Source organism: Heteronotia binoei, chromosome 8 (genome assembly GCF_032191835.1).
Source record: "Heteronotia binoei isolate CCM8104 ecotype False Entrance Well chromosome 8, APGP_CSIRO_Hbin_v1, whole genome shotgun sequence".
Classification (NCBI taxonomy): Eukaryota; Metazoa; Chordata; class Lepidosauria; order Squamata; family Gekkonidae; genus Heteronotia; species Heteronotia binoei.
In genome coordinates this window covers 71,498,662-71,523,592 of record NC_083230.1, presented here as the reverse complement: position 1 = coordinate 71,523,592, position 24,931 = coordinate 71,498,662, and the positions used below count along the sequence as shown (strand labels likewise).

Genomic DNA, 24,931 nt, shown 5'->3' with positions numbered 1-24,931 from the left:
CAGGGGTGTGTGGCCTAATATGCTAATTAGTCATGATGTCAGGAGTGTGGCTATTATGATAATGAGTTCCTGCTGGGCCTCTTCTACAAAAATATATATAGGGTTATCTACACCTATATTTGAAGCTCTAGACTCACAACCCAAAGGCTCATAATCAGTGTGCCAAAACTGGAACTGGAAAACTTCACAGATCAGAGTCAACACTGGGTGTTCCTTCTTGAGTTTTTGCATAGTACTCTCTACTATGGTACCACATCTGTTGTTTGGTAATACATCTTAAAATAGCATGAACCAAACATAAGCATGGTCAAGTACTACTTCAGTAAGAATAACATTTCAGAACAAGACAAAAATCAACACAAAACTGGATTACAGTGAGTCAGCCAACACAGAGATATCAACACTAGTAATTTCTGAATTAAATATTACCTGTCATTGTTTCAATGCCTCGTATCTGTGCTGTAATTGCAGTCACTAAAGCCAGACGACACCTCAGCCATAGATGTATATTCATATGTTCCCGTGCTATTACATTGTATAACACATGGGAATCCGCAATACAAATGCCATGTTCATTTGGCTAAAAGACATAAGAAAGCTCTCTTGGAAAATAAACAAATGCATCCATTTTTGATGTATTATTCACAAACAGAAAAATGTGAATATTATGTCATTTATGAAAAAATTGTTCTGTTTCTAAACAACATGGGACCATTTATGATATTTATCTATTAATCTAGAATTTGGTAAGACATAAAAAAATTATAGAAAAACATTTTAAACATTGACAGCTTTACTGACACTTGTACAATTTTCAGCACTTTGCTGCTATTGATATAACACTTTCTACCATAAACTTGTCAACCAAAAAATCTGAACCAATAAATACATGCCTCATCTCTTTCCTCTCTAGTCTGTGGTAAATCGGATGTTTTCTTGAAGACATCTGCATCTTGAAGAAGTTTTATTGTGGAAAAGGCCAACGCAGCACTGTAATAAACAAAAATACAGTGGAACATAAAAAGTGTTGCATATTTTCATGCAAGTCATTCCAGTACCCCTGGAGTTTGATTCAGTCAGGCCCAAAGAAATATAAACCACAGATATTTCAATGATTTCTTATAAACTAACATTTTAAGTCTAATAGAAAAGTTGGAAAATGTGATTAGGTTTCATTTTCATGTTTACAGATGTCCTAGATTTGATTTCAAGATGAAATATTCTAAGCAGATAACCAGCTTCAGCTATGTCTGGAAAATGCATCATTTCTTCAATCAGAATATGGAATTTTGGAGTTCAATTATGCTTGTCACAACCTTGCTCCTGGCTCCACCTCCAATGCTTCCTGGCCAGGGCTGGATTAACAATTAGACCAAGTAGGCTTTTAGGGGCCCTGGGCCAGCTTTCCCCCTTGGTTTCCCCCCTGCTTGCAGCCCTCCTAGCCTGCATGTGCAGCCAGCAACTGAGCCGCTCTTTGTCCAACTTGCCTGGTGTACTGCTGCTGGTGTTGTCACCAAGTTTGCCTCTCTCTGTCTCTCCCATGCAGTGTTGTCAAAGGGGCTTTTAAGAAGGTGCCTGCAGGCTGCAGTGGGAGCCATGGGGGGCGAGGCAGGTGCTCCAACTCTGAGATAATATGCAAGGGGCCCCCCAAGATTTTGACTGCCTAGGGGCCTCTGTTTAATCCAGCACTGCTCCTGCTCCACCCCTAAAGTCCCCAGATATTTCTTGAATTTGACCTGGCAACCCTAGCTAGAAGTGCTTGTGGGTAGCATGCACTGACATCTGATTCATCTTTAACAGCCCATGTTCCCACCTTCATGTGTGCTCAGGCAAGTGAATGGGGAGAACAGAACTCTACAAAGCCTACATAAAAGTCCGCACAAAAGTTTACACAAAAGTGTATGGGGAAAACAGGGCTCTACTAAGACTACACAAAAGTATATATTTGGGTCTACTTCTAGAGCATGACCTCCAAATTTCTGAAATTCTGTCCTACATACATCAAAAGCACTGCTGAAATTACCATATAATAAGTAGGACATACCTTTAAGTAACATATTTAGGAGCAAGGTTATAATTGCAAAGCTGGGATTATGAACATACTTTGAAGCAAACTATTAAAACGTGAAACTTTCATGTGGCCTTTGACATACACAGTAAACATCTCACTGAAATCTGGGAATTTACTTTTTTGAATATGGTAGATTGCAGGGGTCATTTTGTAGAAAAAGAGGTTCTGGAGCTCATTAGTACAACTCGTTTGCATATGCCACACATTCCTAACAACACTGGAAGGTGTACAAAATTAAATCAGCTCAGCATCTACTTTAAAACTCTTATTGAATTAGAATTGTCATAATAAAACCTGACTCCCATCATACTTTTTAAATGACTTTCTCCTATGTGGTCACAGTAACATGATGAAGACTTCCATCTGTCTGCTTTATATGTTTTGGATATTTTCCCATTTTTGTGGGGGGAAATATTAGAAAGTTTGTCAAATCCTAGAGTTCAGAAAATTCTCACAGGGGAATTGAGCAATGGCGCCTAGAAGCAAGTTTTTTGTTTTTTGGTGGGGGTTTTTTTTTGGGGGGGGGGGTGTAAGAAAGAAAGAGGACAATAAAATCTAGAGGTTCCGGAGCTCTGCTCCTGTGAGTTCCTGCCTGAAATAAGGCCTGGTAGAGTGGATCCCCCATGTAGCACCCATAAACTTACCTTTTCTGGCACCCAGCAAATACTTTTTGAAAGTGGTGGGGCCAGACAGAGCTTCTGCACAGCTGGTCTTTAGACTGGATGTGCAGATTTCTAACAACATTGTTTTGGCAATGGCTGGCACCACAGCACAAAGATCTTCAATGTATGACTGAAAGTAAGGCTGTGTGTATGCAAAAAAAATACTTTAAAACAGTATGTTTATTTTAAAAGGCATCCTGAAGTACAGCTTCTGCCTGAATTTTTGAAAATTTACTGTTAGAATCATGCACAACCTCACTCCCTGGCATTTTGTGGTTGGCACTGCCTCCTGCAGCAGCCATTTTGTGTCAGAATTCTATTGGTGCCTGCAAGCTCAAAAAGATTGAGGACCCCCAAGCTAGACTGATAATTACAGACAAATCAAAATTCCTCACTGATGTACAACACAAACAAAACAAAAATATAGAAGGCAATTATCACTAGTACAGACAAATCAAAACAGAAAGCTTCTGAGGGCACAGCACACCAGTGTCTCATTAGATATCACAGCCTAATGTGTTATCATTAGATAACACAGCCAATAACCTGGATCTGATCCAATGTAGCAGCCTTCTGTGTAGCACAGGAACACAAGGTCTCAACTTCCCAGTGGAATATATGGGAAGGGAAACAATCCTAGCAGCTGGGGGCAGGTAGAATGGACTTGAAGGGAAGTTTCCTCAATGACTGCTTCCCAGAACCTCATAAGAAACTGCATACACAAATCAGCATCTGTGTTTCTAGCTGTCCATGAAGCATGGCAGAATTGTTGCCTTAAACTTGGTAAACTGCAAACCACTGCACCATTTTGAACAAAGCCAGCTTTTAAACAATTACCAGTTATCAAGCACAATGTTAGTGAGAAACGGCCTTTCCAATCAACAGTTTTTAAAAAATCAAGCAAAAAACAAAATGAAAATAGGAAAGCAGCAATATCACAAACCATTGTTTTTTGCTATTATCTGGTTTGCTTCTTAGTATGAAAACTGAGTGTCATTTAACAGATAACAGGTTTCAATAAAACAGGAAAAACAGGTTGCTTAGCTTCATTGGGTTTCTTTGAGTGGTCATCTGTGCACACATACAGGAATAACAAACCTATGTAGAGCATCCACTGGGATTTTCTAGAGTTAACTTAAATAAGCTATTTGATTTACCTGAATGCTGTTTGAAGTCTCTGTTGTGCAATATCTGCAAGCTGAAGCTTGGCTTCAATGACAATCTCTAAGTCTGCTGCTGAACACTGAGAGATCACCCTGCCATATTTGTTCTGAATGCTTTCAAGAACAGAACTAATCCTTTCTTCAGCCTCTGCCAATAAAATACCCTAACAAAATAAAAAAAAAATACTGCTTTGTGAAAATATATATATTCAGCTGCAATTTCTGCAGCACAAGCAAGACTGCCTACTCCCTCTCAGTAATGAACAGAAATTTTTAAAAGTATGGTACAAAGTGTACAAGAGGTCCTAAATTTGTGTTCTACGTGCATAATAAGGTTTAGTGAATATTTTTGTAGTATTGGTTCTTCATTTTGTCCACATACAAACACTTGTCATACTTTGTATATTTTGTAGGTCCGCGGTTGTCAGTACTGTCAGACTCTGATTCCACTATAGTTTCTTCTTCTGTTGCATCAGTCCTTAATAGATCTTGAAGTATTACTTTGGGGGGGGGGGGTAATTTTCTCCAGCAGATGGCTATTTCTGCCCACAAGGAGATGGAGATAGTTACAATTTCCCCATCCTACACAGACTACTACATTGTGCTCCAAACTGTTCCCAAGGCTCCCCTGAACCACAACAGCAGCACCTTGTGGCAGGGGGTAAGCTATAGCAGGAGGGGAATTTAGGAAGTCCTATTCTGTACAAGCCACTGCGTTTGTGAATCTCACCTAATACAATTCACTGTACATATAAATAAAAATCTTCACCACTGAATATGACTTCTACCATTTTGCTTCAGAGCCAGTTTTGGTTATGATCTCATAAGAATTTGCTTCACATCACTGGAGTGAAATCAAATATATTTCATTTTAATCACTGAACAATATTTCCAGTCACGAAAAGTCAAATTAGAGTCAACAAGAGGCTCAAATAAACAGCTATTACTTGTATCCCATACCTAGCATTATCTGCCCCTTTTGATATATGAAAACAATGATTCTGTTAATAATGTACTACAGTATCAGCAAATGTAATCTTATGGGACCATAAGCAATACACGTATAGGAGTGATGCTTATTTGATCATGCAGGTTACAAATTGTAATTCTGACTTGCAACCTTGGCATAATGCAGTTGCTTGAAAATAAACTGATTCCTATGAATTAACTGATATTTCATTTTACTTGGGTTACCAAGGGGTTCTGAAATATCCAAGGAAAGGTACTGGTCATACAAAGGGTAATATATAAATTAATATTATAAATCCAAAAATGTGGGAAATCAGCATTATTGAATAAAAATATAATAATTCTGCTATGATCATTATTAACAAGAGACAAGGCAATTAGACATTTTAAAATTTAATTGCTGAAAGATTAGGTTACAACACAACAACAACTTTTATTGGCATAGTAACCATATTAATGGCAGAGAGAACAATCCTGGCAATCATGGCCCTGTCTACTAATACATTACTCTGCCTTATAGATGCAAGGTATAAGAATTTGGTGGAGATGAGGTTACGTTTTTCAGTTTAATTCAAGAGAGGAACTGATGCTAGTCTGTTACAAACAAAACTTCTGTGCTCAGTTATGGGCCAAAATAAGTCCCTACTTCTGCTAATCAGACAGGGCTGGTCTGGGAGCCAAAGGGAAGCCTTTTCACTGATCCTGCACAATGTCCTGTTTGTCAACCAAATGCAAAGCTATCCTATCTGATGAGACTGCCACAGCCCAAAGTCACTGGAAAACATAGCACTGAACAGCAGGGTGCCATTAAAAAAAATCTACACTGCCAGGGATGTGAGTCACAGATCACCAAAATTTATAAACTGTATAATCTAACAAAAATGCACCAGTCCTGGATTTTTCTACATTTACTAAAAGGCTATTATATATTTTAATACTCTGAATTATATTATTACCTTAAGCATTGCCATATTTAAGGTATCTTTATTTTTTTCAAGTTCCAAAATAGAGACTGTTGGACTTCGTCTTAAGCTTGAAAATGCAGTAGGTGGTATATAACCTTTGTAGAAGTAAAGTACATCGTTAAATTTGATACAGTAAAACAAAAGCAAAGAAGCACTGAAACAAGCCAACTGAGTTCTTATCTGAGAGTAATTCTTAGGACATACAGACTATGGTCTCAGCTTAGCATAGGAGGCAGGCATGTAGAAAAGACCACCTCTTTTCTGCTGTGACTCAGGTAAGAGTTTGTTTATTTCTAGGGTCTTTTTAGGCTGAAAGGCAGAATATAAATATTTCACTAGATTTGATTTAAGGACTTACCCACCCTATGTTGCAAAACTTCCTACATGTAGTGGAACTTAGGTTTTAGTACGATAGTTGTCATACAATTAGCACCAGGACATGGAAGCCTTCAAGTAGAATCAAGCTGCCAATAGACTACCAACAGGCTGATGTAAGAATAACACAATTTTTTCCAGATACCCAAGGGCATGGTTCACTCCCTACCCAGTCACCAAGCAGAGCAGATTATATGCATTTGAATAGACCTCTGGGCTTTGTTGAAGGTTGACATATACTGCTAGAGCAGATGTCTGGAAGAATTTAGGAAAAGACAAAGCTTTTTTGCAGGAAATCTTTCTTCTTATTGACATGCCTGCCTCCAAACCAGAAGCATAGCCCATACATTCTACACTGATGCAAGAGACAACTTTGAGAGCAGTGAAAAAAACAGGTTTCCTACCTGTAACTGATGATCTTCGCGTGGTCATCTGTGCAGTCACACTGATGGGAGTAAGGCGCCTGCGCCGATCTCGATCGGTAAACTTAAAAGCTGCGGATTTCCGCGCCGACGTCTCAGCGCGCATGCCCAGGAGCCCCACCGTGCATGCTCACTGCGACGGGCGCGGACATCCCGCCAGTTCCTTCTGACCGCCACGTCAGCCCAGAGATGGACCGGCCGCAGCGGGGAAGGAGGGCGGGGAGTGTGACTGCACAGATGACCACTCGAAGATCATCAGTTACAGGTAGGAAACCTGTTTATCTTCTTCGTGGTCTCTGTGCATCACACTGATGGGAGACTTGCAAGCCACAATCATACCTGGAGGCGGGAGCAGACTGCAATACCGCTCGGCCCACGGCAGATTCGCTGCGTCCTCGCAGGTCCAGCACATAATGGCGTATGAAGGTGTGCCCAGAGGACCAGGTAGCGGCTCTACAGATGTCCTGCAGCGGGACACCCCTCATGAAGGCAGCCGATGTGGCCATCGCTCGAGTGGAATGCGCTCTGATGGGCCCGGGCAAGGGTCTCTTGTTCAATAGGTAACAAAGTTTGATAGTCTCCATTATCCATTTGGACAACCTTTGGGCCGAAATCCTTCGCCCCAGAGAAGGTTGGACGTAGGACACAAAAAGTCTGAAGTCTTTCCTAAAGGGCTTTACACGATGCAGGTAAAAGGCCAGCGCCCTCTTCACGTCCAGAGCGTGCAATCTACGCTCAGCATCAGTGGTTGGATTAGGGAAAAAAACCAGTAGGCACGTTTCCAGGTTAAGGTGGAATGCTGAAACCACCTTCGGGAGGAAGGTGATGTCGGGCCGCAGAAGCACTCCGTCTTCAGAAAAGCGCAAATAAGGAGGATCGCAGCACAGAGCTGCCAATTCCCCTACTCGCCTTGCCGAAGTTATGGCTAAAAGGAAGGCCGTCTTCCAGGCTAGCAACTGGAGGGAACACGTAGCCATGGGCTCAAAGGGTCTCCCCGAAAGAGCTTGAAGAACCAGAGTCAGATCCCAAGCTGGGGCCAGCTGCCTCACTGCCGGGTACAGCCTCACAACACCTCTCAGAAATCGTTTAGTATCTGGGTGGGCAAAGACGGTACGTCCTTCCAACTGCGAATGATATGCTGAAATGGCCGCGAGATACACGCGGACAGAAGAAACCGAGAGCCCTTTGTCCAGAAGGGACAGTAGGATAGGCAGGCCCGCCGTCACTGGGTCGCTAGTTCGAGTCAAGGAAAATTGGACGAACACCCCCCACTTATAGGAGTACGCCCTGCGGGTGGAAGGCTTTCTGCTATTCAGCATTACAAACTGAGCTCTGTCAGACAGAGGTTCTACTGGAGGCACCAGGCTGTCAACTTCAGTTGCGGGATGTCGTGATGCACCACCTGCCCTCCGTGTAGCAACAACAGGTCTGGAACCTGAGGGAAGTGGTGAAACACCCCGTCGGCCAGGCGAAGGAGCAACGGAAACCAATGTTGCCTGGGCCACCAGGGCGTCACGAGAATGCCCTCCGGCCGTTCCCTGACGATCTTCTGGACCACCCTGGTAATCAGGGGAATCGGTGGGAAGAGGTATACCCTGTGCCGAGTCCAAGGTACAAGGAGCCCGTCCCTGAGGGACAACGGGTCCGCCTCACCCCTGCAGCAGAAGAGAGTGCACCTCCTGTTCGCCCTGGTGGTGAACACGTCGAGCTCGGGTGTCCCCCACAACAGGAAGACAGGGCGCAGGAATGTCCAATTGAGTTCCCACTCGTGTATGGCAGCACCCCCCCGACTGAGGAAGTCCACTTGGGTGTTCAAGTCCCCCGGAAGGTGCGTGGCTACCAACGACGCCCCCAGGGCAATGCACATTTCCCATAGAGCTACGGCCAGTCCGCAAAGTCTGCAGGAAACTGTGCCTCCCTGCCGGTTCACGTATGCCATAGCCATGGTATTGTCCGTCAGAACTGCCACTGTTTTGTTCCTGAAAAATCTGTGGAAGGACCGGACTGCATGGAAAATCGCTAATAGTTCCAGGAAATTGATATGGTTGTGTGCCTGTGACTGGGGCCATCGGTCCCCCACGCAGAATCCCTGCATATGCGCCCCCCAGCCCCACAGAGAGGTGTCCGTGGTGATCGTGAGGGAAGGAGGTTCTTTGTGGAAGGGCGCTCCTTCCAGCAGATGGGCTCTCTGTGCCCACCAGTCGAGAGATGCCAGGACCTCTGGTGGGAGAGTCAGGCGACGCTCGGGGGAGTCCCTTCCACACTTGAAGTGCGCCAGAAACCAGAGCTGCAGAGGACGCATGCGAAGTCTCGCAAAAACTAGAACCGAGGTGGTGCCGGCCATCAGACCCAGCAGCCGCTGAAACTGACGAGCCGAGCCCACTGGGCAGCGCTGGAGAGACTGTACCGCCTGAACGATGTCGTCTGCCCGATCGGATGGTACAAACGCTCTGCAGACCCGGGAATCCAGGATGGCCCCAATGAACTGGACCCTCTGTGAGGGCTGGAGCCGACACTTCTTGTGGTTCACCTGCAGGCCCAGGTTCTGAAGCAGCGAAAGAGTAGTAGTGATGTGGCACAACAGAGTCTCCCGAGAGGGTGCGACTAGCAGCCAATCGTCGATATACGGAAACAGGGTTATCCCCTGTAACCGTAGGAAGGCTGCAATCACCACCATAGTTTTTGTAAAGACCCTGGGGGCCGTAGAGAGGCCAAAGGGTAGGGCCCGATACTGAAAGTGGTCGGAACCAATCGTAAACCGAAGGAATTTTCGGTGGAAAGGGTGAATGGACACATGGAAGTAGGCGTCTTTTAGATCCAACGTGGCCATCCAATCCCCACGGTTTAAGAGAGGGAGGATGCCAGGCAGAGATGTCATCCGGAACTTGTGGTAGCTGATGAATAAGTTCAAAGCCCGGAGGTCCATAATGGGCCGCAAACCTCCGTCCCATTTGGGGACTATAAAGTAACGGGAGTAGAACCCGAGCCTGCTCTGGTCCGAAGGAACACGCTCGATGGCATCTTTTTGAAGAAGAGAGAGGACTTCTTCTCTTAGCGTGTCCGTGGGGTTGGTGGAAACGAAAGTGGGGGTAGGGGGGTTCTGAAAAAACTCTATAACGTAACCCCTTCGAATTATGCCAAGGACCCATTTGTCGGTGGTGATGGTCGACCAAGCCTTCAGGAATGGGAAGAGGCGGGTATGGTCCGGCGAAGAGGAACGGCATAGGAAAGGGCCCGGGAGGCAGTCAAAGGCCCTGCTTGGGTTGTTTATAACCCTTCTGTCTGGACGACTGGCCAGCTGGAGGAGAGTACTTTGGTTTTGGAGTGTAAGGCTGCTTGGAAAATGGCGAAGCAGACTTGGGGCGGCATGGCTGGTCCGGTGACTTAGGGAACAGTTTCCTGTTCCAGGGTTTTGGCCACTGGCGTTTGGACTGAGCTTGTGAAGTGGAGACCCCCAGGTTCCTAGATGTTTTTATGCTCTTGTCCATTTCTTGCAATACCGAATCGGTGGTTGCACTAAACAGACCAGAGCCGTCAAAGGGCAAGTCTTCTATGTAGGCCTGAGTGTCGTGTTGGAGAGCCGTGGACCGGAGCCAGGAGTGGCGATGTAACGCGATTGCAGTGGTCAAAGGGAGGGACGGTGGCTCAGTGGCAGACCATCTGCTTGGGAAGCAGAAGGTCCCAGGTTCAATCCCCGGCATCTCCAAAAAAGGGTCCAGGCAAATAGGTGTGAAAAGCCTCAGCTTGAGACCCTGGAGAGCCGCTGCCAGTCTGAGAAGACAATACTGTCTTTGATGGACCAAGGGTCTGATTCAGTATAAGGCAGCTTCATAAGTTCATAAAATCTTCGCGCAGGTATCGCCGGAGTGCTTAGAAGAGTTCAGTTGCTGCTTAGCCAGCAGCATGCCTTCCTTCTGAAGTTTGCGGAGGGCGACCTTGCTCTGCTCGGGGAGACTGGGAAGGAGTGTCGAAACCTGGTCCCACAGGGCGTATTGGTAGCGACCCATACAGGCCGCATAGTTGGCGGTTTTAACGCCCAAGGACCCTGCAGAGTATAGCCTCCTGCCCATATTGTCCAATTTCTTCCCCTCCTTATCAGGAGGAGTGGAGTGAGTCTTTTTGGCCTTTGAGGACAACGAGACTACAACTGAGTTCGGTCGAGGATGATTATAAAGGAACTCCGCACCCGATTCCTGGATGCGGTACATATGATCCAGGCGCCTAGATGATACAGGCGTCGACACCGGCTTATCCCACGAGGTTTTGGCCGTATGTAACATGACATTAGTCAAAGGCAGGGCCACCACAGTGGAAGTGTCCATTTGCACAATGGCAAACACGCTGTCGGTAATGACAGGCTGGGGTTGCACAGTAGTGAGCGACAGCGACTGGGCCATCCGCTTGATAAGATCCCCGTAGGATTTTAAGTCCTCTGACGGGGAAATGGGCTGTTCCTCAGACGTCTTCTGCGGAGGGGAGGGTTCCCCGGGTGAAGACGCCTCCTGTTCGTCAGCAGATGAGCCCTCATGAGATCTAGAGGATCTAGCTGGCGAATCCAATTGGTCAGAGACGTGTGGATCGGGCGACGACACTTGACGCTTGAGCTTAGGCTTCTCCACTGGGGCTCTATGCCGGACCGATAGCCTCGTGTTCTCGACGTTGGGGGGCTTCGATGCCGAAGCAGAAGGCAGACGGCGCTGTGGGCGATATGACATTCTGGACCGGTAGGAGGTGTCGGAGGATTAATCCCAATCCAACTGATGAGGAGGGAGCCACGGGAAAGATGGCTGCATGGGGTAAGCCCCATACAAGTATTGCCATTGACTCTGATCCCATGGGATCTGCGAAGGGCGCTGCGTATCGACGTCCCGGGCTCGAGGCGAGCGGCTCTTGGATGATCGGTCCCTGAGGCCTCTTTCTCGGTCCTGAGAATGTGGACTACGGGATCGACGAGGTTGGAGTCGAACCGATGGGCTCCGTTCGGTACTGGGGCATTGTGCAGACTCGATCTCACAGTCGGAGTCGGAGATAACAAGCTCCGTCGACATCGAAGCTATCGGCCGAATCGGGGAGGCGAGCAGCTTCAGCGGCGGAATGATTGGAGCCGTCGGGTCGGACGGAGAGGCGGGAGCGGTGGAAGACAAGGATTTAAGTCTCGGCTTATCCAGTCTTCTCGCCTTCTTCTTCTTCTCACTTTGCAGACCCTTATCCTCTTTAGACCGCTTAGCAGGTACAGAGGATTCCGACAAGGGAGCCGAGGCAGTGCGTTTTGTATGACGCTCGGCGTCGGAAATAGGGTGCTCGGTATCGACCATCGATGAAGTCGATGTCGATGGCAGATCGGTAGCGACGGGTTGATCGACTCTTTCTGCCGATGAGCGGACCGGAGACAAGGTCTGTTCCATGAGGGCTGCCGCAAGTCTCGCCGCCCTATTCTTCCGGGTCTGTTTTGAAAATTTTGCACAGTGCGTGCAAGAGTCGGGGCGATGCCGTTCCCCAAGGCACAATAAACAAAGCGAGTGCCCATCAGGCGGAGCTATCTTGCTCCCGCACTTGGAGCACCTCTGAAAAAATCCCCACCGCTTTTCCATACGCAGCCGGGAAGACGGGGGGGGGGACAAAAACAACACGTTCCAACCCACACGCCCCCCCCCAAAAAAAAACAAGCAGCTAATTCCTATAATAACTAACTAACAACTATAACTATAACTATCTACAACTAACTAGAATCCTATAAGTATAAGGGAAAAAAGTTCACCGACCGAAGCAAGAAGATCGACTGATCAGCGCGGCGGTCAGAAGAGAACTGGCGGGATGTCCGCGCCCGTCGCAGTGAGCATGCGCGGTGGGGCTCCTGGGCATGCGCACTGAGACGTCGGCGCGGAAATCTGCAGCTTTTAAGTTTACCGATCAAGATCGGCGCAGGCGCCTTACTCCCATCAGTGTGATGCACAGAGACCACGAAGAAGATTAAGATTATAACGCACGTTCTAAACTACTAAATGCTCTACATTTGAAAACACTAAATGTTTTAAACAATAGGCACAATGTAAAAAATGCATCCAATGTAAAAATTGTTTAAAACAACAGGCACGATGTAAAAAATTGTATGTCCATTTCATTTCAATGGGAAAAATTTAAACACACCTTCAACTGAAACCAAAAGGACTTACAGTGCAATCTTAAGGGTGTGAGCACTCAGGGAGCCAACTAGTTGTTACACTGGTATATCCTGAGCTATACCAGGATAAGTCAAACTTACACTGCTGCAGTGCTCTAGTAAGGGCCTGCCACCCTAAGCCACTGTGAGAATAATACCCCTATTTCCAGAACATCGTAGTCACCCTTTGGTTGCCAGGGTGCCTGGAGACTCAACTCACACACATCTGCCAGGAGGACGTGGGTTTTGTCTACCAAACTGGAAGGGACTTATGAGTACTAACAGCCACAACGTTGCAGCAGCACTCCATGTCTCTTGAGGAGTGCTAACCAGGAGAACGAACGGTTTCCAGTCGCTCCGTGCGACCCCCATCTCGGCCATAGCAGCGGAAGAAGGTGCGCCGCCAGGAACTGTCCAGGCAAGCGGTTTCCAGCCTCAACCATAGAATCCATCTTGGGAGGCTAACACCACCACCAGCTATCTTCCTGCAGTGCCAGACTCCATAACAGCGAAGCGGGAGGCTCACGTACTCAACAGATGTCACCTATGCATAAAGCCATCAAGCTTATCTTAGGCGTGGATCCTGTCAGACCGCCTAAACCTTTGTCCAACGGAACTCAAGACAAAGACTGGCGCCAGTAGAAGATCAAAGAGGAGGAAGAACATCTTCACCCAGAGCCAAGTTTCTTTGTATAGACCGGGTGTTACCTAGGTAGCAATTTGACCATCTATTGTCACCTTTTTAGATAAGTTTGATAGACTTAAGTACCCCCCCACCTTAATAATTTTTCCCATTCTTTCCCTTAATGGTGATCCTGGAGCCTCCCCCTTGGCCCATTGTTACCTGGAAGTCCAATCAGGTAACTAAGGCCAAGTCTGCTCATTGGCTAGCTATGAGCATCCAATCAGGGACCACCAATTAACTGGCTATTGGCTACTGCATAAGTCCAGCCCTTATGGTCATTGCAGAGCCCCCCCCTTTTTCTGAGGTCATGTGCCAGCTGACCACTGTCATCCGCCCCTGTACCTCCCATCCCCTAAGGGCTCAAGGTAGTCCTTATAACCTGTGGCCCAGCTCCACACAAGTGTGCATCTAGCGGTACCCCAGTTCCACTGTCTAGACACATCCCCGATTCTTGGCCAATTGCGGGTCCCTTCCCCTAGTCCTCGTTCATCGCCATTGGAATTGGAGCCTTTCTTGAAGACTACATTGGTAATTATCACCCTGTTTGTGTTATCCTTGTGTTATCTCTGAATCTCTCTCTATTTTCCCTTAGGACTGTATGTATGTTTTATGAGTTTATTACCTTGTATGTGTGTCAATATTTTCTACAATAAATTTTAATTGTTTTTACTTAATTAGTGCCCCTGATAAATTTAAGCAATAATTTCTGGACATGTATCCTGTATACATAGATTCAAAGATCCTTTTTAAGCCAGGTGCTCACCTGTCAATTCCCCAACCTCGTTTTGAGGGCATTTTGGCTTACACCACCATTATAGCTTTGTAGCAGACGCACATCAGTAGGCCAATAGCATAGGTTCCTGCACCACCGTGGAAGTGGTGGGCCAGGGGCATGGTGGGCTGTAGTTGGCTCTCTAAACTCTTTCAGACTGAAAATATCCCCTCCATCAATAGTGGAAAGTTATTCCAACAAAAAGCACAGAGTAGCTCATAGGCACCCATGCAAATAAAAAACCCAAGTGCCTCTCACTGGCACACCTAAAAGGAGGAAACAGGATGCCAACTATGTGCTTACCCAATCACCTCCCTCCCCTGAAGCAGCTAAACTCCCTCTCCAACACCCAATGGCTGCTCCCTCTGTCCTACCAAAACCAGTCAAGATGTCCCATAATTCATTAGTTAGGGCACGCAGCATGGGACTCCCTGTCATACTGACTTAAAGTGTGCAACATGGCACTCTGGTGATGGGAAAAGCAGAAAGGGGACACTTAGCTCTACTGGGTAAGCACTCAGAGTTAACATCGAAGAGGTAGAGCAAAGTCCATATTGTGTGGCTAACAAGTCTAACTGAAGAGCCATAAGTACCCTATCTCCAGAGGCTTGACATAAAGGGGCCACCATGTGTTGACAGGTAAGCTAAATCTGGGTACCCATACCTGCTTCCCTGTTCCCCTTGCATGAGGCTGCATGCCACCCCAGTGGTGCTATTTCCCACAGTTCAGCCAAGCATTATGTTTAGGCAGGTGCTGCATGAGCGGAGGCCTCCCAGCACCATGGCCCCTTTCAGATAATGGGAACAGATCCCAGGAAAACTTGCAAGGCAAACTCGAGGGGAGGAGGTGTTTTCAGCCCCCACTGGGTTGCCAGCTCATTTTTTTGCCTGGAACCATTCCCCAGGCAAGGACAGGACTTATCAGTGGTTTGGAGGATCTGGTAGCTGCCCCCACAGTGCTCGGTGCAGTAGCTTGCTGGGCAACCCTTGTGCCCATTCTCTTGCAGAATCAGAGCCTTGTGCAGCAGCTGCATGTGCTATAATGGATGGATCATTAGCAGTCGCTGAGCACTTCAACAGAGAATAGATGGGTGTAGTTTGGATGGCACCAACATGGGTGCCAAGGGTGGTTTGAGGCAAATTCATGTCAAAGAAAGATATCCTGCTGCTCCCGCCTTCCCCGGCTCCCCTCAATACTTGCTTTTACCTAACCTTTTCCCCTGTAGATAACTCACTCAGTGGGGATGCTGTTGCTGGGCCTTCAAAAATCAGGACAGGAAGGTTTCTGTCCAGCCAAGGCCTCGAATATCTGGGACCAATCAGGGATGGGAGAGGAAGCCTGTGCCATCATGAAAACCAAGGGCCTGGTGGCCAGTGCTCTGTCTATCCTTCCCACTGTGCCAAGCCAGGAGGAGACAGAGGTCTGCAATGGATTGGCCAATGGATTGGTTCAGGTTGCAGAGCCAGGAATGAGAGGTGAGTTGGCTGTGGTCATAGTCATAAGGTTCCATGATATGGTTGAGCTTTGGGTGAGAGCAGGAAAGGTGTGCTGCTTTAAGAGTGAGTGTTTGCCTTTCTTAACTGTCTTTTCTAAACAGCTGGGAGGAAGTTGTTGAGTGCTAATCTGTGGGAGGAGAGAGTCTGAGTTTGAGTGGTTGCTGAGGAACTGTTTGTTTGTTTTGAGTGGGCTGTAGGTGATTGTTGCTGATTGGGAGTGTCGCCAGGGGCTGACTGCTGGCCCCACTCTCTTTGCATTTATAAGGCTGCACTTTGCCAGAGGATGAGAGCTAAAGGGCTCCTGGTCTGTGGCTCTTAGCCTGGGGGCTCTGTAAAAAGCCAGAAGAACCAGGAAATGGGGGCCCTAGTCTCTTTGTGTTCTCAATAAGGTATTTAGACTTTCCACAAGGAGAGCCACATAAACACAAAAGGATTTAAAGAGAGGATTGTATATTTAAAAAGCTATTACGAAGGTAGAATGCCAGCAGGGGGGTGAGGGCTTTCCAGTGTTTTGCACTGAGTGTCACATGTATGACTATCTGCCTACTGGACAGAAGTCTTCTTCTGCTCAATGCAAAGAGCTCCTGGTTCCTAGGGAACAAGTTTGCAACCTTGAGGCTGAGGTGGCTGACCTGTAGAAGCAGAGACAGTCAGTTAGGCACTCGGAGAAAACTCTCGGGGACTTGTTAGATGAGCCCCATTCAAAACATGGCAGCCCTGTCGCTGCCAGTGAGCATGAGGGTCAAGAGGGAACACAGCACTGTGCTGAGGATAAGGGGAATGTGCCCTCAGAAGGGACCTCTTCTTCAGTTGGTGAGCAGGTATCCTTTTGTGCCAAGAAACCTTCCCTGGGCAGAGAGGGAGGGGGGGGGTCTTGGTAGTTGGTGATTCGATCCTTAGACAAGTAGATAGCTGGGTGGCAAAACCATGTACTGACTGTATGGTGACTTGCCTACCTGGTGCAAAGGTAGTGGACATTAACGCATATTGTAGATTGGCTGATAGTGCTGGGGAGGAGCCAGTAGTTGTGGTACATGTTGGCACCAACGATGTAGGAAAATGCAGTCATGAGGTCCTGGAGGAAACATTTAGGCTGCTAGGCAGGAAACTCAAGGCCATGACCTCCAAGGAAGCCTTCTCAGAAGTGCTACCTGTTCCACATACAGGGCCAGAGAGACGGGCACAAATTAGGAGACTCAATGCATGGATGAGACGATGGTGGAGGGAGGAAGAGTTCAAGTTTGTTAGGCACTGGGATGCTTTTTGGAACAAGTGGAAGCTGTACAAAAGAGATGGTCTCCACTTGTCCCCAGAAGGAACTGGGCTGCTGATGCTGAAAATCAAAAAGGTAGCAGAGCAGTTTTTAAACTTAATTTTGGGGGAAAGCCGACAGGAGATTAGATGTCTCTGGTTTGGGATGACTCATCTCAAAGAGATGATGGGTTAGGGGTTACGTTTCTACAGGGCAAATGATTAGAATTGTCCACTGAGATGGTGACAAACAGTATGGACTGCCTCCCAAAGTCTCAAGGCACCAGGAGGAAGGTTGTGGGCCTAACTTGCCTGGGAAATTTAAATGTTTATATACAAATGATATAAGTGTCCGATGTAAAATTGGGGAGTTGGACTGCTTAGTATTGGGGGGAAATATAGACATTGTGGGTATTTCAGAACGAGGAGAATCTGTGGGACACGGTGATTCCTAGATATAAATTATATTAGAAGGCTAGGGAAGGAATGGCTGGAGGTGGGGTGGCTCTGTATGTTAGAGAGGGTATACAGTCCACTAAGATTGAGAAGGTAACAGAATTAGATTCCCTTCTAGAAATGCTTTGGGTCAAGATAGTGTGCCCAAAAGGAAGTTTAACTCTGGGAGTTTGTTATTGCCCACCGGATCAAAAGATAGAGGATGATTATAAAATGATGAAAGAATTAAAGATAGCAGCTAAACATAAAAACTGTGTCATAATAGGTGATTTTAACTACCCGCAGATTGATTGGGTGAATATGTGTTCTGGTTAAGAGAAAGAAAATGAGTTTCTATACATTCTCAATGACTGCTATAGAGCAGATGGTCACAGAACCAACCAGAGCTGGGGCGATCCTAGACTTGGTCCTAAGTAATGCCCAAGACCAGGTGAGAAATGTAAAAGTGATTGCACCACTTGGGAGCAGTGACCATAATATTGTTGATTTCACCATTTGTATAAATAGGAAGTTGCCTCAAAAGACCAACACAACCACTTTTAACTTTAAAAGAGGTAAATTCGCTGAAATGAGGAGGCATGTGAAGTGGAAAGGTAAATAGGGTTAAAACCCTTAGGGAAGCTTAGAGGCTATTTAAAACTACAATCCTAGAAGCTCAGATAAAATATATACCACTAGTCAGGAAAGGCACAAATAGGTATTTTAAAAAACCTGCATGGTTAACAAGCAAAGTATCAGAAGCTGTAAAAGGTAAGAAGGATTCCTTAAGCGGTGGAAAGGGAACACAGGCTGTGGTAAGAACATAAGAGAACCCATGTTGGATCAGGCCAACAGCCCATCAAGTCCAACACTCTGTGTCACACAGTGGCAAAAAATTTTATATACACACATACGCTGTGGCTAATAGCCACTGATGGACCTGTGCTCCATATTTTTATCTAAACCCTTCTTGAAGGTGGCTATACTTGTGGCCGCCACCACCTCCTGTGGCAGTGAATTCCACATGTTAATCACCCTTTGGGTGAAGAAGTACTTCCTTTTATCCGTTTTAACCTGTCTGCTCAGCAATTTCATCGAATGCCCACGAGTTCTTGTATTGTGAGAAAGGGAGAAAAGTACTTCTTTCTCTACTTTCTCCATCCCATGCATTATCTTGTAAACCTCTATCATGTCACCCCGCAGTCGACGTTTCTCCAAGCTAAAGAGTCCCAAGCGTTTCAACCTTTCTTCATAGGGAAAGTGCTCCAGCCCTTTAATCATTCTAGTTGCCCTTCTCTGGACTTTCTCCAATGCTATAATATCCTTTTTGAGGTGCGGCGACCAGAACTGCACACAGTACTCCAAATGAGACCGCACCATCGATTTATACAGGGGCATTATGATACTGGCTGATTTGTTTTCAATTCCCTTCCTAATAATTCCCAGCATGGCGTTGGCCTTTTTTATTGCAAACGCACACTGTGTTGACATTTTCAGTGAGTTATCTACCACGACCCAAAGATCTCTCTCTTGGTCAGTCTCTGCCAGTTCACACCCCATCAACTTGTATTTGTAGCTGGGATTCTTGGCCCCAATGTGCATTACTTTGCACTTGGCCACATTGAACCGCATCTGCCACGTTGACGCCCACTCACCCAGCCTCAACAGATCCCTTTGGAGTTCCTCACAATCCTCTCTGGTTCTCACCACCCTGAACAATTTAGTGTCATCCGCAAACTTGGCCACTTCACTGCTCACTCCTAACTCTAAATCATTTATGAACAAGTTAAAGAGCATGGGACCCAGTACCGAGACCTGCGGCACCCCACTGCTTACTATCCTCCACTGCGAAGACTGCCCATTTATACTCACTCTCTGCTTCCTATTACTCAGCCAGTTTTTGATCCACAAGAGGACCTGTCCTTTTACTCCATGACTCTCAAGCTTTCTAAGGAGCCTTTGATGAGGAACTTTATCAAAAGCTTTCTGGAAGTCAAGGTAAACAACATCTATTGGGTCTCCTTTGTCCACATGTTTGTTCACCCCCTCAAAGAAATGTAACAGGTTAGTGAGGCAAGATCTTCCCTTGCAGAACCCATGCTGAGTCTTCCTCAATAACCCGTGTTCATCAATGTGCCTACTCATTCTGTCCTTGATAATGGTTTCTACCAATTTTCCCGGTATTGAAGTCAGACTGACTGGCCTGTAATTTCCCGGGTCTCCTCTGGAGCCTTTTTTAAAGATAGGGGTGACATTTGCTACCTTCCAGTCCTCAGGAACGGAGACAGATTTCAATGAAAGATTACAGATTTTTGTTAGAAGATCCACAAGTTCAACTTTGAGTTCTTTCAGAACTCTCGGATGTATGTCATCCGGACCCGGTGACTTATTAGTTTTTAATTTGTCTATCAGTTGTAGGACCTCCTCTTTTGTCACCTCAATCTGACTCAGGTCTTTCAGTACCCCTTCCAAAATTAGTGGTTCTGGGGCGGGCAAAAAGTTCTCATCTTCCACAGTGAAGACGGAGGCAAAAAAATTCATTTAGCTTCTCAGCCATTTCCCTATCCTCCTTCAGTAATCCTTTTACCCCATGGTCATCCAAGGGCCCCACTGCCTCCCTGGCTGGTTTCCTACTTCTAATATATTTGAAGAAAGTTTTATTGTTGGTCTTTATGTTTTTTGCAATATGCTCCTCATAGTCCCTTTTTGCCTGCCTGATCACAGTCTTGCATTTGATTTGCCACAGCCTGTGTTCCCTTTTACTAATCTCACTTGGACTGGTTTTCCACCGCTTAAAGGAGTCCTTCTTACCTTTTACAGCTTCCATTACTTTGTTTGTTAACCACGCAGGCCTTTTCTTATGCCTGTTTGTGCCTTTCCTAACTTGTGGTATGTATTTTATCTGAGCTTCTAGGATTATAGTTTTCAATAGCATCCAAGCTTCCCCAAGGGTTTTGACCGTATGTACCTTTCCTTTCAGTTTCCTCCTCACATGCTTCCTCATCTCAGTGTATTTACCCCTTTTAAAGTTAAATTGGTTGTGGCGGTCTTTTTGGACAACTCCCTATTTATACAAACGGAGAAATCAATAACATTATGGTCACTGCTCCCAAGTGGCGCAATCACTTTTACATCTCTCACCAAGTCTTGGGCATTACTTAGGACCAAATCCAGGATCGCCCCACCCCTGGTAGGTTCTGAGACCATCTGCTCCATAGCACAGTCATTGAGAGCATCAAGAAACTCAATCTCTTTCTCTCGACCAGAACACATATTGACCCAATCAATCTGCAGGTAGTTAAAATCACCTATTACGATTTAAAGTTAAAATCCTGAATGCATTTTTTGCCTCCGTCTTCACTGTGGAAGATGAGAAGTGCTTGCCCACTCCAGAACCACTGATTTGGGGAGGGGTGTTGAAAGACCTGAGTCAGAATGAGGTGACGAGAGAGGAGGTCCTACAACTGATAGACAAATTAAAAACTGATAAGTCATCAGACCCAGATGGCATACATTCAAGAGTTCTGAAAGAACTCAAAGGTGAACTTGTGGATCTCCTGCCAAAAATGTGTAATCTTTCATTTATTTATTTACTTTATTTATGGTTGATTTATATTCCGCCTTTTCCCATACAAACTCAGGGCGGATCACAGTCATGGTAAAACAGTTAAAATACAACAAGTTAATAATATATGAATAAAACATAACTCAAAAACTCAGAAATATACACAGGCAGACACATATTTCAGGTGAAAGCATAATTTATCGGCTCATTGTAGCTTTTCAGCCCATTGTGGGGGAGGGCAATAGATGGTACAGACAGTAGAATGAGAGGACTCCGTTTGCCTCAACCAAAGGCCCGGCAAAACAGCTCTGTCTTGCAGGCCCTATGGAATGGAAACAAATCCGGTAGGGCCTAGATCTCCACAGGGAGCTGATTCCACAAAGCCGGGGCAGGGTTGAAAAAGCCCTGGCCCTGGTTGAGGCAAGCCAGACGTCCCTAGGGCTGGGGATGGCCAGAAGGTGCTGATTGGCCGATCGCAGCAGCCTTCGGTATGTCGAAGTATGTATGTCGGTCCCAAGCCGCGTAAGGCTTTAAATGTTAGTACTAAAACCTTGAAGCGGATTCGGTACTCAGTTGGTAACCAGTGCAATTTCCACAGCATTGGCTGACTGCTTGCCCATAGAGGCAATCCAGTTAACAGCCGCGCTGCCGCATTTTACACCAGTTGGAGTTTTCGGAGCAGCCCCAAGGGCAAGCCTGCGTACAGCAAGTTACAGTAGTCCAACATGGAAATGACCATTGCATGGATTGCTGTAGCTAAGTCATGGGGGGTCAGATAGGGCACTAGCTGTTTGACCTGCCGAAGATGATGAAATGCAGATCGCGCAACTGCTGTAACTTGGGCCTCCACAGAAAGCGAGACATCCAGTGTCATTGAGATCTTCTCCGTTCCTGAGGACTGGAAGGTAGCAAATGTCACCCCCATCTTTAAAAAGGGTTCCAGAAGAGATCCAGGAAATTATAGGCCAGTTAGCCTGATATCAATCCCAGGAAAGTTGGTGGAAACAGTTATCAAAGAGAGAATTAGTAGGCACATTGATGAACAAAAGTTATTGAGGAAGACTCAGAATGGGTTCTGTAAGGGAAGATCTTCTCACTAACCTGTTAGAGTTCTTTGAGGGGGTGAACAAACATGTGGGCAAAGGGAACCCAATAGATGTTGTTTTTCTTGACTTCCAGAAAGCTTTTGATAAAGTTCCTCATCAAAGGCTCCTAAGTAAGCCATGGGGTAAAAGGACATGTCCTCTTGTGGATCAAAAACTGGCTAATTAATAGAAAACAGAGCGTGAGTATAAATGGGCAATTTTCGCAGTGGAGGGTGGTAAGCAGTAGGGTGCCGCAGGGCTCAATACTGGGTCCATTGCTTTATAACTTGTACATTAATGATTTGGAGTTGGGAGTAAGCACTGAAGTGGCTAGGTTTGCGGATGACACTAAATTGTTCAGGGTGGTGAAAACCAGAGAGGATTGTAAGGCACTCCAAAGGGATCTGTCAAGGCTGGACAAGTGGGCATCAACGTGGCAAATGAGGTTCAATGTGGCCAAGTGCAAAGTAATGCACATTGGGGCCAAAAATCCTAGCTATAAATACAAGTTGATGGGGTGTGAACTGGCAGCGAATGACCAAGAGACAGATCTTGGGGTCGTGGTAGATAACTCACTGAAAGTGTTGCGACAGTGTGCAACTGCAATTAAAAAGGCCAATGCCATGCTGGAAATTATTAGGAAGGGAATTGAAAACAAATCAGCCAGTATCATAATGCCCCTGTATAAATCGATGCTGCGGCCTCATTTGGAGTACTGTGTACAATTCTGGTCACCACACCTCAAGAAAGATATTATAGCATTGGGAAAAGTGCAGAAAAGGGCAACTAGAATCATTAAAGGGTTGGAACACTTTCCCTATGAAGAAAGGTTAAAACGCTTGGTGCTCTTTAGCTTAGAGAAATGCTGACTGAGGGGTGACAGAGGTTTACAGGATTATGCATGGGATAGAGAAGGTAGAGAATGAAGTACTTTTCTCCCTTTCTCACAATACGAGAACTCATGGGCACTCAATGAAATTGCTGAGCAGTCGGGTTAGAACGGATAAAAGGAAGTACTTTTTCATCCAAAGGGTGATTAACACATGGAATTCACTGCCACAGGAGGTGGCGGCGGCTACAAGTATAGACAGCTTCAAGAGGGGATTGGATAAACATATGGAGCAGAGGTCTATCAGTGGCTATTAGCCACAGCTTATTGTTGGAACTCTGTTTGGGGCAGTGATGCTCTGTAATCTTGGTGCTTGGGGGGTACAGTGGGAGGGCTTCTAGTAGTCCTGGCCCCACTGGTGGACCTTCTGATGGCACTTGGCTTTTTTTGGCCACTGTGTGACAGAGTGTTGGACTGGATGTGCCATTGGCCTGATCTAACATGGTTTCTCTTATGTTCTTATGGTTGGCCCTGATAACTCAGCCCCTCTCTGCATTCCCCCAAGGACACTTTACCTGCTGAGGCAAGCCATGGCAGCCAGGATAGTCATCCTCCGGACACTGGGCATTGTGGAGTCTCTGGAGCCAATAGCTGGGGGGAGCTGATGTAGTAGGCAGAAACACTGTCTTCAGGGAGGGACAGTGGAGGATGGAGAGGGTGCTACTGAGGAAGGCCCCCAGGAATATGGAGGACTTTTGGACAGCAATCGAGCAGGAGTAGCTGAAGATCCACCATGAGTGGAAGAATGCTTTCTCCAGGGTTCAACAGTACTTGAAAAGGCTGGCAGCATCTGTGGAGAGAGTTGCCAGGCACCTGGAAGGGCTGATGGCTGTCTTGAGGGACATCAGAGATTGACAGATGCCCAGTGAGGGGCTACTGGTGATGGTACTGCATGTCACCACACCATGGCCTGCCACAATGGCCCCCCTCCTCCTCCACCACTAATGAGGATGGCCCAGGGTTGTCCCAGGACATCCCCAGCAGCATGGATGAGCTGTACTCCTACTGGAAAGCAGCAGATACTCTGACTGGGCACACACTCTTTGTCGTCTCCCCATACTCCTTCCTTCATGAATGTCTGGACTATATGAGTTATAGACCTATTTGGGATTGCTGCCAACGAGAGATTGCAGGGGCCTTGCCCACACTGCCAGCTTCCCTGTAACTGCTAGGCAGGGCTTTGTTCCTTTAAATATTATAAACCTCCATGCGTTCAAACAAAATTCCTTATAAAGATATTATTTTATGGTGACAGTACCTTTTAAAAATGCATGTGTGGTTTTGCCTCCCTTTCGTAAGGTATCGCTGTCCACACAATATGCTGCTTTCGTCACTTTTATGGGAATGCAATTTATTGTTGCAGAGAGGGAAAGAATGAAATGCATTTTGGCCAATGTTAAGTTATCTATGATTCGTGAATTACATAGTGAAGTCCAAACTGAATGTAGAGGCCTGTTAAATACATCTTCAATTACCTTGAAATTAAAAGGAAATTGTGTTAAAATACAAGGATATAATTCTATTAAAATGTTATTCTTTAATTTAAAGGAAGATTCAAATAATACTGTAGAAGAAATGTACCTACTATTCTAGGTTATAAGCTGCAAGGACAGATAAAGCTGAACAAGCACAAAGGTAGCTGAAGAAGTGAGCAGTTACTCACAAAAGTTCATACCAAAGATTTTGTTAGTCTTTAAGGTGCTACTGGACTCTTACTCTTTTCTACTGCTACAGACAGACCTAACACAGCAACCCATCTTGATCTATGCAGAAATTCAGTTTGCTCCACAAATGAATTCATTTTACATACAACAGTTCATTTACCTGTAGATTCACAATTTCCAAGAGAGGTAATGATGCATCAAATTTTGCATAGGCCTACAATTTAATAAAACATAATAATGAATATTGCATGGAAAAAAAATGTATTATTTCAAAAGAAGATAGGTAAAATGAAATAGTAAT

At 45.9% G+C, this 24,931-nt stretch overlaps 1 protein-coding gene across 1 annotated transcript in view; it reads right to left on the bottom strand.

Annotated features, from left to right (window-relative positions):
• Positions 1 to 24,931, bottom strand: part of CFAP54 (cilia and flagella associated protein 54) — a 330,085-nt gene that overhangs the window by 86,772 nt on the left and 218,382 nt on the right. The window contains exons 50-55 of the mRNA XM_060244423.1: positions 24,791 to 24,844; positions 24,225 to 24,441; positions 5,822 to 5,925; positions 3,891 to 4,060; positions 894 to 990; positions 430 to 580 (exon numbers count right to left, since the gene is read on the bottom strand). Of these exons, the coding sequence (XP_060100406.1) occupies positions 430 to 580; positions 894 to 990; positions 3,891 to 4,060; positions 5,822 to 5,925; positions 24,225 to 24,441; positions 24,791 to 24,844 (793 nt within the window). The remainder of the gene's footprint in view (positions 1 to 429; positions 581 to 893; positions 991 to 3,890; positions 4,061 to 5,821; positions 5,926 to 24,224; positions 24,442 to 24,790; positions 24,845 to 24,931) is intronic.